General features: G+C 35.1%; 3 protein-coding genes across 3 annotated transcripts; 2 read left to right on the top strand and 1 right to left on the bottom strand.

Moving 5' to 3' along the window:
* Positions 1-2,280: 2,280 nt before the first annotated feature.
* LOC108748024 lies at positions 2,281-4,278 on the top strand. The gene is made up of 2 exons (XM_018485973.1): positions 2,281-3,177; positions 3,711-4,278. Exons 1-2 carry the CDS (start codon positions 2,886-2,888, stop codon positions 3,896-3,898), a joined length of 480 nt encoding a protein of 159 aa, XP_018341475.1. The 5' UTR covers positions 2,281-2,885; the 3' UTR covers positions 3,899-4,278.
* A 42-nt stretch (positions 4,279-4,320) lies between these two features.
* On the bottom strand, positions 4,321-6,359 carry LOC108748104. Its single transcript, XM_018486111.1, has one exon. The coding sequence runs from the start codon at positions 6,158-6,160 to the stop codon at positions 5,384-5,386; it is 777 nt and encodes a 258-aa protein (XP_018341613.1). The 5' UTR covers positions 6,161-6,359; the 3' UTR covers positions 4,321-5,383.
* Positions 6,360-11,249: 4,890 nt separating this feature from the next.
* On the top strand, positions 11,250-13,070 carry LOC108748106. Its single transcript, XM_018486113.1, has 3 exons — positions 11,250-11,495; positions 12,225-12,404; positions 12,900-13,070. Exons 1-3 carry the CDS (start codon positions 11,315-11,317, stop codon positions 13,055-13,057), a joined length of 519 nt encoding a protein of 172 aa, XP_018341615.1. The 5' UTR covers positions 11,250-11,314; the 3' UTR covers positions 13,058-13,070.
* The last annotated feature ends 214 nt before the right edge of the window (positions 13,071-13,284 follow it).

Below are 13,284 nucleotides of genomic sequence, written 5' to 3'. Positions count from 1 at the left end.
AACCAACATTTATCATTTCATTATTTCGTCTTTTGATATCTTCCTCCTAACGATCATTATTATCTAGGATTACACACACACACAAGATCTTAAAAAAAACACAGCAAATTATTCTTTATTTCCTCTTTCTAAGAATTTGAAGTGATATACTTAGGAAGTATATGAATACTATACCGATATGTAGGTTGTCGGCTTCATACACGAGGAACTCGACTAATGCTCTATCACAATCTATCTTTAAATAACTAGTCTGATAATTTCAATAGCGACAAACATTATAATATACAGGCAATGTCTTTTATTAGCGATGCAAAGTAGAAACAACGTATCCAAAAAAACAATTTTGTTACGAGTGCGCAATTAGTGCGTGCAAGTTCTCTGCGTTAGTAAATATACAGGTTTATTACTTGTGAAACTGCCTCGATGTAATATCCGAGAATGAAGAAAGTCAAGGAGAGAGTACATACGTGATAATGATTGTTAAGTATCACTTTATTTAATGTGATACATGTGACTCGTGATTTTCAGAGCAGATAAGAACTTGATAATTGCTGAAAACAGTCAGACTATTAATCATTTAATAAAACATGGAAACATTTCACGCTGTATCTAATGCTTTGTTTCATCAATCTCATACGCGGGCATCCGATACATGTTTCGAATGCTTTATGTTAATTATGCAAATTGTATAATTTCACTACATTTTTCCGCAATTTAATGAATATTAAATACATTAATAACTGTCTACTCTGTAGATGTTAAGTAATATAAATTCATTATGTACATTGTCAATCTCACGTACACTTTATTACATCACTTTCTTATTCGATAAACGATGCAGTAATACAATCTCCGTTTATTTGAATGTCAATAATGTAGCTTTACGAAGAAACATTTTTCTGTTACATTAAAACCTATAAAAGTAATAGAACCTATATTAAATCAGTTAAACAACACTTATGTTAAAATATCTCATTATAATAAAATATTGTAATATCCTTATGAAATTGATCTTAAGATAAATTAAAAGTAACCGTAAGAGCACAATGCGTGTGTGTACAAGTTTTGGACCCATATACCTACATACGTAAATTAATACATTAAACGCAATGAGAAGAAAATATTATCAGGTTGTAAGGATCATTTAAAGCTACTGGGTTATTAGCAACCCGCATGTTTGCTGGGCGTAACTAAAAAAAAAAGATCCCATCAAGATCATTTACGATCGGTCAGTCTTTTCACGTAGATTTCTACGTATATACACGCAGATTTCTAATTTCTTATCCTACGGGCAGATGCTCAATAAGATGCTCATTTATTCGTGGTTAGAGCAATGTGCAATATTTCATTGTGCACTTAAGCGAAACGTGCTTCGAGTACTTCAGATAGCTCAGATAAATATGCAGCAGATTGTAAAATGTAGTGCAGTTTGTGATGCTCTGTTATAAGTGTGGGATGATGCTCCGACAAAAAAGGGCAATCGATAATCTAAAAGTGGCGTAACAAAATTGAAAAGCGAATGAAAAGGAGTGAAGCGAAACAGTGACACAACTTTTTCCGGATATCTAACGGATATTATTTCAATCACAAGTATATGAAATTAAATTAAAAATAACAGTGATTTACATACATACTTTAATTTACAAATAAGATTATTTAACAGTGAATATATCAAATAAATATATGTCCTTCAGTTAATTTTAAAATAAGCTTCTGAGCAAAGAAACGCTGTTTTTAAAATATTGAAAATTGCTCATGCAAATAATCACAATCAGATATCAACATACTATACTAATTTGTAAATGTAAAATATCTTAGAATTATTTAGTACAAGAGAATAAAAAACCATTAAAAGATACAAAAGTACATACGAGCATTTGATCATAGAGATTTGAAAATTAGATCAAACGTTTATAAGCTAACTTTCCTCGAGATAAGAAGAAGATCAGAGATAAAGCAAATCACGCTATGATCTTATACGACGACTGGAGACACGAAACGTTTCCAACCATTGAAGACCATCGAATTTTCTTTGGCCCGGATATCTGCGTGGCGTAACTAAAAAAAATCGCTTTCATTGCAAAACAACGCTCACTGCAAATACATCGTGTTCTGCAAAACCATTTCCGCCCCTATAGAGGCATTATAATGCGCTCATTCGCGCGACGGCCTCCACTCCCTTTCTCTTACGCGACGAGAACACCCGCAGAAATCTTCTTATCTGGTGTGACCGCGTCTATGCCTCGTATATACCGTTCTGCGATATAACGTGACACATATATCGGTACTGACAATTTGGATCATAGTGTTTACCGCAAGCGTATATATCGCTGGCTCACCGGTCGGAGCTCATTTTATACGGACTGACGATTTTCCCGGCAACTGAAGCGTGCCCGGCGTGGTATCCACTGCGTCCGGTCAGTTTGTCGTCGAACAGTGGATCAACGGCGGATCAGTTAGTTCGCGGTTGTTCGTTGCACCGTTCATTCCTTCTTTCTATATTGTCCATACCCAGTTGACTTCTTCTTCTCTCTCTCTCTGTATGTCGTTTTCATAGATACAACTTTACAATCTTGCATACGGAACAGAACGAGCCTTTTAACCAAAGGCGGACACCAGCAACGGAAGAGGCATGCCGTGACGGCCGTAGCGCTCATCTTTCGTGACTTGTCGTCGATCCTAGAAAAAGACAGTGCTCGCTTCGTCAGCCATTCGAATGTTATTGCTATTCGAGGAAACATTCGTCCCTGACCTAGGAAAATCAATCAGTGCGCGATGACGTCTTGACAATGAAATAAGGTGAGATAGACGAAAGAGTGAGATTGTAGACGACACCGCGTGCAAATACCATCAGTGGATTTCCAGCGAGAACTCATTCTTCATGAATGCGAGAAAAGATGCTGTTGCGAGTTAATCTGGTCGCGGTTTTGCTGACCTTGAATTGCGTCAGTCGCGCGAGTGAGCATTCGAAGTCGACGCCAGAGAAATGGCAGAAAGAAGAGAGAACCGTCACTTCCGGCGAGAAGATCCTTAGGTATATGAATGATAATGTCACCTTCGAGAATCCTATTTCTTCGGTCAATGGTCGCAACGCCATAGATAAGACAGCCAAGATCCATCGCTCAATTGATGAAGACTTCTATAACGCACATTCTAAGATTGAAGTGGAGGAACGAGGTAAATCAATAGCGGCCTTATAATACTTAATGACAGAAATGCTTTTATCTTGTAATGCAAGTGCTATAAAACACTGATGTAAAAAAAAATAGCAGCAAGTGTTATGTTGGAATTGTCGTTCTGATGAAGTATGATTAACGGTGCCGTTGTATAACGGGTTTCTTTAATATATGTTATAATGGTTTTCATTATTGAAATGGGATACATCGAACATTAATGTCGAAAATTTTATAATTTTTACACTAAAATCCTAACAAATAGTATATCAATAAGTTTAATGTTAATTTCTCAATTGTAATAAATTTTCCAAATACTATATATGTAGTTTTTAATAAAATCACGTTAATGATCGGTATTGTATTCCACTTGTATGTTAATGTGATTTTGTAACATAAGTGAAATCATTTTCATATCAAAAATCATATTATTATAAACATAACAGTTAAAAATAATTTGATATTTCTGTTATTTTTAATTTAAATCATCGAAAATATGTTCAAGATTTTAATCATATTGTTCGTGATAATTTTCAGATGAAGCACGGCGTAAGAAACGAAAGGTTGGCCATACTATGTTGGCGTTGCTGATGGCATATAAACTCAAATTTGTCGCTCTGATACCAATAATACTTGGAGGTTTGATTCTTCTCAAAGGAACGACGCTGCTTGCGGGATTTTTCTTCGCCTTGTTTGCTGCCGTTCTCGGACTGAAGATACATTGACAACGAAATCAGGATCTTTAGAAGGAGCTCATCAAGAATATACTAAGAAGTGAGAATGACATACGATTTTATTTCGTAATAATTTACAATCAGGTTAGACTTGTGTAATTAATCGCCATTATCTTTGAGAAAGTATATTGAACGCCTGTGTGCACAAAGTAACACTTAAGCCGAATTTATAATCGCTTCTCGGAGTCAAACGTATACATTTTGTATACATTTCGTAGAAAATGCGTCAAGTGTATACTTGTAAACACATTAAATTAAATTATTTTTTATCTTTCAGACACTACAATGAAAAACGTTACGCGAAACGATCCGCATGTATTACGATCATTACGAAATAAATGTTACGTTTCTTAAAATGTAATATATTTATATAAATTAATCATTATATAATAAATGTTGACAGATGATGGAATTAGTATTTCTTATTCACTACATTTTAACACTCAAGTATTTTAATCGTTACGCTTACTCTACTGAACACAAGATTTTAGTAACGTAAATATTGATACAGATGTAAGTATTTGTCGCAAGCTACACGTTCCAAACTCTCTCTAAGGTTATTTTATAAATCTATAATAAATATATACTTTCTGCCTACCTTGGTGAGGTACTAAATAAATAAATATAAATATCGCAAGTGTACTGAGAAACGACTACAAATTCGGCTAATCAAAGACTAAAGTCTGTCATCTTTTCATTTAACCTCGTGATTGATCGCGTTTTGATTGTCGACAAAAACTTCAAACAGGCACCATTAGAAGTTTTCGTGAGTGAAAATTACTCTCTCGCTATCACATTTCGTTAGATTGTTTACTGGGATAATTGACAGTTCAAATGGAAATACTTGTCATTATCACTTTTTTGTTTTATATTTTTTTGACAGTTATTTACATTCCAGCTATACATTTTTACAGCTTGAGCATTTTTCTCGCTTTACAGAAAATTGTCAAAATAGCTTCTTTGCGGTAACTTCCTTTTCGCTCCAAATGTATATAATAATAAAACAATTTACTATATATATTGTATTATCGCATTAAATATTTACGTTATTTATAATTAATTTAGATGAAATTACGATGCGATTATTATCATATCGATGATCATTCAAAAAGCGATCAGACTTGTAAAAATTTACACAAATAAGACAGCTCGCTCAATTGAATCTTTATTCCTACTTTTAATTTTTTTCAAGTTTTTGCATCTTCTTTATTTTCGTTCATATTTTTTTCCTTATTTTAACAATAACATCACTGATATATTCCATCTATACACTCTCTTCTTTTTGTCATAATCTATGCAGTATGCATATATATAAATACGATGTTTTATAAAATTTATTTTAAAACATAAATAGCGAATCTATTTCGATGTCCCGAACTGTCTTTGAAATCGCATAATATCTGCTCCTTTGGATACAGGCGTTGCTTCCTCCCAATACCTGAAGATTTCCCATTGTATCTTCCTGCTGCGGATTGTTTAATGCTTCTGCCGCGCGTTGTAAGCTAAAGTCTGAGCGTATTCGCGATCGGCTTCCGTCATTGATGACACAGGTGCGTCTACGACTCCCTTCAGACTTCTGTCCCATCCACCTCCGCCTTGCTGCCAGCCGCCGTGATCGTGACCCTGCTTTTGGCTTAGTAGTTTCTTCAAGCCGATGATCAACGACAGAACTAAAGCGATCTTGCTGATGATCAGAGCTTTACCTGCCAGCAGGAAAAGCACGCCCATAGCAATGGGAATTAACGCGGCGAGTTTCATCGCCATTCCCATCATCATCATGCCCATCATCTTCTTCATTTTCCCACGACCTTCCTCAATACTTCGTTTCAATTCGCCAGAACTTGTCTTTGGTAAGCTGATCTGCACGTTGAAACTGTTCATTAGCGCGGCTACGCGCTCGAACAGGATATCGTTGAGCATTTCGTCCATGGCCCCTCCGTTAGTTCTAGCCAAAGTCTTCTCCATATCGAGAACCGTGTTTTTCGAGCTATCATCCGTCGCAGAAGCGACTTTGACCAGCTCGAGATTATCGCTGATCGGTAAAGTCTGTATACGACCGAGTCTCTCGAAGAAGGCGATCGCCTTCTTCTTCAAACACGGCGACACGGCCATATTGCGATGCTCGCACTCCTCGTAGACACGATAAAGCGCACGGTATCCTCGTTCAAGGAATCCGCCGTCCTCATTGGCATGAATTGCACTGCAGACTAACAACAGCAGCACGCACTTTGATATAATCTTAATCGCCAACATGTTGGACTGGGATGGCCTTCTAACTCGCGAATGCTCGGCTGGACAATTTTGGGATTAAATCACAGACACCTCGTATCCTCGAAATCACGCGAGAGACACGCGACTCGAAATTCGAAGTGACTAGTCGGATATACGAATAGTTGCGCGCACCCACGAGCTAGATGATCCTCGACTAGAGAGAACTGGCATCAGGACGAAGTCTCCGAGCAGATATATACCAGCGAGCTGCCATCCTCCTAGATACCATCCTTCACGAAGGGGATGAGGTATCTCTCTCGTATAAACGGACGGATATGCCGGTGCATGTGACGACACGACCTCGCTTGTATGAGTGGATAAATCCTCTTCTTTCTTCTCCCCATCGCGAACCCCTCTCGTCCTTGCATCTTCCTCTTTCTCTTTCAGCTCGCTAGACAGCTGCCACCGCCGCGGGACGGGGCCGAGGTAAAAATTCTCATAGTGGTAGCGCGCCGAGAACATGTGACCCTTCCTGACACAGAGACCCACTCGCGTCTCGAGATCGAGACACTGCTGTTCAACGCGATTCGCTACCACGCGATTCGTTCATTAAATTTCACTGTGGCGGTTGACGTACTTGGAAGTACTATGTGTGCATCTTCCGCGTTATGTTAGTGTGCGGCCTCATCATGATTCGTATTTTGCGCGGGAGGAGAGAGGCAAAGCCTGTGTTGAGATGAGACCAGAGGGGAGCGCCGTGGACTGCATCGGCAGAGTATCTGGCACCGTGATCTCCCTGACCCCTAGCCATAACGTGAGGATGCTAGAAACTGGTTCCAGGTTACGGACAGCCCGTGACCTTCCTATCATACGATTTTCCTGCGGCGCGGAATGAGCAAGGATTATCGACACGGATGATCTACTTTCCCTGCATTTTGGTGTATCATTCTCATCATGTTGTGTCCCGTATAGATGGTGGATAATGTTTTGTATTTATATATAACGACAATCTCGTCACGAACCGTTTCTCATTTTTTAAATCTTTTTTCGTAATTGCGCTCTGGATATAAATATTAATAAATATAAATCACATTGATATATATGAAGAACGTAAAATATACAATATTTGAAATTATCTTTACTATCTCTATTCTTTCAGATATGACGTTGAAGAAGAGATTTCATTTTGTTCCAGATTGATTGACACTGAAATACGTAAAGCGAGACGAACTAAACAGCAACGCGCTTTGTGATTACACGATGTGATACTGCTTTATTGCGCAATAGTACAACTTATAACTGTATAGCACCTCACTCTTGCACAAATTGCTTTTTGATTACATACACATTGCATCCCTCAGTACACGTTATATGTAAACCAGCTGTCGTTCATTTTTGGTGTGATAGCCATGAAATAGAGATTATCAGTAGATGAATGAACATCATGAATGTGGAATTCGCAACCTTATGGCGTATAATTAGCTAATTTTCTCAATTACTAGCAATGTTTTGACACACATATGCACTCCGTATACTGATTAATACATTTATTACAACATGTTTTTGTACCTATTTGCTGCTAATAAAAGATATTAGAATAATCCTTTTATACAGTTAAAACAAAACAAGATTTTAGAATTCAACAACAGCTACATTCTTTATAAAGTAATTATTATTATGATTTTAGAACAGAAGTCTTTTATCTCTTCTAAGAAATTGCCATGGATTGCATATGAAAGATAAAAAAAATCTGCACACCTTTCGTGTACGAAATTGTAGCACTTAGCCTCGAAAGGATTAATGACGTGTGCAAACCCACAACATGAAATTATCTGGCCCAATGTATTCTGTTTTCTTCTTGTATCGCGGTTTGTTAGGAGCGTGAAGCTGAGCGCATCCTCGACACATTCGATCGAGGTTAGCGCATCTCTAATGCGACAACAGACAACGCGATGCATCCTCCATACTGTTACCTACTTCGCGATTATCCCATAGTCAGTGCCACGGGCCTACACACAGACGGTGTTTAACTGTATTAAGGCCCGTGCCACATTCTGAGCGTGCAGTTATATTCTCACGAACGGTGCGAGAAATGGATTTCGCTGCTATGAGCCTACGCACAGTGCGGTCGGGCGCAATTATTTGTTATCTGATACCACTCAGGTCCCAAGTCACAAAAGCGGCGGACTTTCGATTGTTCGCAAAAGTAGAAAAGTAGGACGTTTCAGCCGAGACACTTATCTTAATGATACCTCATGAATTATCCCATTCATCCCTCAACGTCTAATTCGCGGAAGTTTGCCAAAAGAATACTTACCAAGGCATCATTGGGTCACAATGATGCTATTCATTATAAAAAAAATTGAAAATTAAAATTAAAATAGGCTAACCATTTACCATTGGACTTTATGATTTAAAACCAAACTCTAAAGTATAGGAAAAGTGGATAATTTATAAAAGCCTTGCGTAGGAAAAGCTTCACCTATACGAAACATCGGTTATTGTATGGAACACACAGGTTTCCGGAATAATAAAAGTGAGGCAATAGGTTAAACCGTCATGAGTGATTTCCTCGAGAGATATTTTAGACACGAACAGGACGTTTCTGCCTGTTATTAGATTCAGGTCAACGATCAGCAACAGGTGGTTCTGCCGATTCGCATGCGGAGGGTTCTGATCTAGCTCATTATCGGATCATGTTTGTTCGCAAAAGCATTAAATTTAGTATGATTTAATAAAAATGTAAAATGAAAAAATTTTTTAACGTAAAATGAAAAAATTTATATTCCAAAGAATTCTATCATTGATTTAAAACATTGATTGAAGCGGCGTGTCCGCAAAAAATCAAGAGTTCAAATAATCCAGCGTAGTTGCTCATGATGAGTATAATCGAACCAAGGAAAAGCTATACGCAGAAGTATCAATTTACATAACAGACATAACAGGATCTATAAAGCAAGATTGCAAAATATTTTAGAAAGAATAATGGCTCTTTGAATTATACCTTACGTTATAACGCCGGGGATATTCAAGGAATTTCAAACGTCCATTAAACACTAAAGGGTAGGAGCTGCATTCTTTGTGCCATGTTAGGATGCGTATAGCTGGTAACCTTCAGAGGCTGTAACCCTGCCTGTAATACTCTGAGTAGTAAATCGAGGATGCTCGATTGGCCCAGTGGCATACAAAACACTCGTCGAAGAAAAAGATCATGCTTTTTAGGCCTTATTCTCCACTTTCCGGCGCGCGAGGATCGTGGGAGCTGTAACAAGTGAAAAGAAAGCTTTTTCATTCACTTGACAATCTACTTATCATCTTAATTCAGTTCACGCATTCATTTTAATAACTTTTTAAATAACAGCTGCGATGCATAATAAATCAGAGCAGTTCTTCGACTCAGTAATATAACAATTTTTACTGTCACTTTATATACCACGATGTGTGTAGTTGAAAATAATACATAAGGTGATGATGATTATTATTTACTTCAAATTAAAGTACTGTGGAAGAACTTTTGACAAATAATATCATTATACATTTGACAATAGAAAACTTAATAAATTTTTACACCATTTATTATGTATTGGAGAAAAATCTCCAAATTCATAATAATATGTATTATTATTATTATTATTAGGCGTTAGGAACTCGAAAGCTCATTGCCGCAAATACCAAATCCCGCCACTGTTCCCGTCCCTGAGCCAGATCCCTCCATTTGTGACCCTCGTACCCCATTTCGTTAAGGTCCATTCTAATATTTTCTTCCCATCTACGTCTTGGTCTACCCAATGGTCTCTTCCCATCCGGTTTACCAATTAGTACTTTATATGCAATTCGATTCTCATCCATACGCGCCGCGTGACCTGCCCATCTTAATCGACGCGATTTTATGACATTAATAATATCCGGACTATTATATAATTGATGTAATTCTGCGTTGTGTAATTTTCTCCATTCGCCCGTTTCCTCATCGCGTTTTGCCCCGATGATTTTTCGAAGTACTTTATTTTCGAAAGCCCTAAATCTTTTCTCGTCTTGTAATGTAAGTGACCACGCTTCGCTGCCATAAAGGACTACCGGTAAAATAATCGTTCTGTAAATTCTAATTTTTAAGCGCCTAGACAATATCCGCGAACCGAGTAGTTTCTTAACCGAATAGAAGCACGCATTCCCCAAATTAATTCTTCTCTTGAGCTCTTCTCTTATTTCATTAGTTTGGTTTAAAATCGATCCTAAATACTTAAAATTGCTAACCCGTTCAAAAATTTTATCACAGACGACCAGGTTTCCGTTATTATGAAAATAATATGCATTATACAATCATTAATGTCAAATAACAAATAATAGAAACAATTGACAATTTGAATTAAACTAAACGACTACCTGTCGAAACGAAACCTGAGAAAATGTGTATATGTAAGATAAATAAAACTCTAGTTAGGGATAACACAAAAATTAATCATATATTTCACATCACTTTCTACTTTCTTCAACATTTCTATTATCGGTCTATTTGATATTAAATAAATTACCTTTCTCGCAAATTATGGGTCCGTAACAGTATATGTACATCAAAATTGTATCAAGAGTTTGTATAGAAATAGCTACTGTACGACCAACATATTCGTTGATGCTTGACCTTCGATTTCGATAAATTTGAAATTTCATCTATTTCATCCTCCCCACCTTACTACTTTTCTCACCTATCTCGTTCTTTATCTAGTTATCTATCTCACCGAGCGTAAATCCGAACCGAATATGCGAGTCAACTTGCATCACGTACTTCCACAAATACATTATTCTGTATTTCTGATAGGACGAAATAATGATACGCGCCGCTGAGATTTATCTTCTCACTGCGCTTCATGCACTCCATTTAACAATATGGCAAGTACAATACTATATGTATACTGGAGGTGTATCCTATACGTATATTGGATACGCCACTATGTGCGTGCAGAAACGTACGGTTCTACAGCACCGGTTGGAATAATTTTATGCGCATGATGCATTTTACCATAGATGCATTCACGCTCTGTATGTCGTAACACCACTTTACTCCGCCATTATTACTAATTGCTAGAGCCTATAAATATGACGATCTTCACAAAGCGTCAGTTCTGATCGAACATGCTTTGGCGACTCTTCGCGGTTCTGATATTAGGCGGTTTCATCGCCATTTATTCTTGCGAGCCCATGAACAGAAAACATCTATTGAAAACTTCGGGTACAATTGAGTGTGCTAGCAATGGAGAGGATATCACTAAGTGTAAAACCTATGAGTCGGCCGATACTTCATCGCAAAATAGAGAGAATCAAACGCAATCTAACAGGCAAGCCCGACAAAGACTTCTAGATGATATTAACGTGGGTGAAGGTGAGAATTCTTGCTGATTTTTTAAAATAAGCATGTTTCATATTTTTTTTAGAGTAATTTTAGAAGAAAAAAGATATTAAATAAAAGATGTTAGATGAATTTTTCTATTAAATAAGTATAATGTAGTATATAATTTAAAAATATATTTATTTATTTATTATATTACTATATATATTTAAGTATACTAAATAAAACAAAAACATTTTATAACTACCCTCTTTTATTTGCAAAACTTTTAAAATACACTTTTATTGTCTATTATATCTAGAATCTTATATTTAATGCTTAATTTCTGAATGGAAAAACATTCTATTAATAAAAAAAGTTGATAAAAAAAGGAAACTTTTAATAGCTTCAATCGACATTTTAAATCTTTTAATCAACAATTAAGTAAGCAAATATTAAATGAAATAATTAAATAAATCAATATGATTACACAGAAATTGTAAATAGTATATTATTTATTACATTTATTTGTTTTTCTAAAAAATAATAATTCTTTTATATATATAAATATGATATTATAGGTAAAAGGAAAAGAAGAAGTTAAAGATAAAGATGTATATTCACTTGTATATATAATATTTGTTTACAATTTATTTATTATCAATACCTTTATTTTTTTTATAATATTCATGATTCGATTAATTTAATAATATAATTTAATTTTCGATTTAAATTAGATAATATAAATACTTGGTTAATTGATCAATTTATTTTAAATTTCAGTTTCTGCTCGAAAAAAAGATAAAAAAGGAAAAGACAGAGTAGTTTTTTACATGTTAGCTGCTTTGAAAGCAGCATTGCTGTATGGACTATTACATGGCGTTGCAGCTCTCGCAGGAAAAGCAATATTGCTTGCCAAAGTAGCTATAGCGATTGCCATTGCCGCAATTGTAAAAAAGAATGGTACGTGGTAGGTAAATCAATTTATAAAAAATTATTATTTTATGCTTGTACATTCGAAAGCCAAGTCGCTATGATCAAAAGAAATGCAAATATTTGTTTTTTTTTTTACAATAATGTAGTTAATTATTAAATTAAACAGTTAAAAGTGAGAAAAGGAAGAATATTGAAAATAAATATTAAGAAAAAAATATATGTACAAACTTATAAATTTAAAATAAATCTTACAATGTAGATTCTCAAATTAAATTATATTTTTTTAATTACATTTTTTTTAATTTAAAATGTTCTATAACAGAATTTATAATGCATATTTTGTTTTTGACGGTAATATATTTTATAAAGGTTTTTGATAACTTTTCCGGTTTTAAATATATTCTGTAAATTTTTCTGAACATAAAAATTTGAAAGGTTAACTCATAAAATAATACGATTTTTATTTCAAAATCAAATCATTAATTTATATGAAATGATTTAATTAGTAAAATTTTCTTTCAGACCCTGAAAAAGTTTCTTATGAAATAGTGAAACATCCACATACCAGCTACATACAAACTCACAGCTCAAGCGTCGATTACGATCATCGTAGTGATTACGGTGATGACCGTAATGATTATCTTTACGAACATCGAAAGCGACGGCAGCTTATATTTTAATATAAATGAATTTTCAAGGAAATAAAATAATTATTTATAGAATAATTATTTTTAAAGCTACTTATATTATATATAAATCTATTTATAATTAAAAATATTTATAAAGCTTATTCAATTTTATAAAAAAATTTGATATTTTGGAAAAATAGAACAATAGTGCAAGTGAACAATAAAAATGACCAATTTAAATGTGTACTTTATAAATATAAATAAAGTGGTTTTTTTAT

The sequence above is a fragment of the Trachymyrmex septentrionalis genome, unplaced genomic scaffold (assembly GCF_001594115.1).
Source record: "Trachymyrmex septentrionalis isolate Tsep2-gDNA-1 unplaced genomic scaffold, Tsep1.0 scaffold21, whole genome shotgun sequence".
Taxonomy (NCBI): domain Eukaryota; kingdom Metazoa; phylum Arthropoda; class Insecta; order Hymenoptera; family Formicidae; genus Trachymyrmex; species Trachymyrmex septentrionalis.
The sequence above is the reverse complement of the archived record's forward strand: the minus strand, read 5'-3'. Positions and strand labels throughout refer to the sequence as shown.

Bases quoted from the DNA above. Each gene is read 5' to 3' on its own strand.
- LOC108748024 (XM_018485973.1), top strand. From the start codon at position 2,886: ATGCGAGAAAAGATGCTGTTGCGAGTTAATCTGGTCGCGGTTTTGCTG. The intron at 3,178-3,710 runs GTAAATCAATAG...GATAATTTTCAG, and splicing joins GATTGAAGTGGAGGAACGAG to ATGAAGCACGGCGTAAGAAA.
- LOC108748104 (XM_018486111.1), bottom strand. From the start codon at position 6,160: ATGTTGGCGATTAAGATTATATCAAAGTGCGTGCTGCTGTTGTTAGTC.
- LOC108748106 (XM_018486113.1), top strand. From the start codon at position 11,315: ATGAACAGAAAACATCTATTGAAAACTTCGGGTACAATTGAGTGTGCT. The intron at 11,496-12,224 runs GTGAGAATTCTT...TTTAAATTTCAG, and splicing joins TGATATTAACGTGGGTGAAG to TTTCTGCTCGAAAAAAAGAT. The intron at 12,405-12,899 runs GTACGTGGTAGG...ATTTTCTTTCAG, and splicing joins CGCAATTGTAAAAAAGAATG to ACCCTGAAAAAGTTTCTTAT.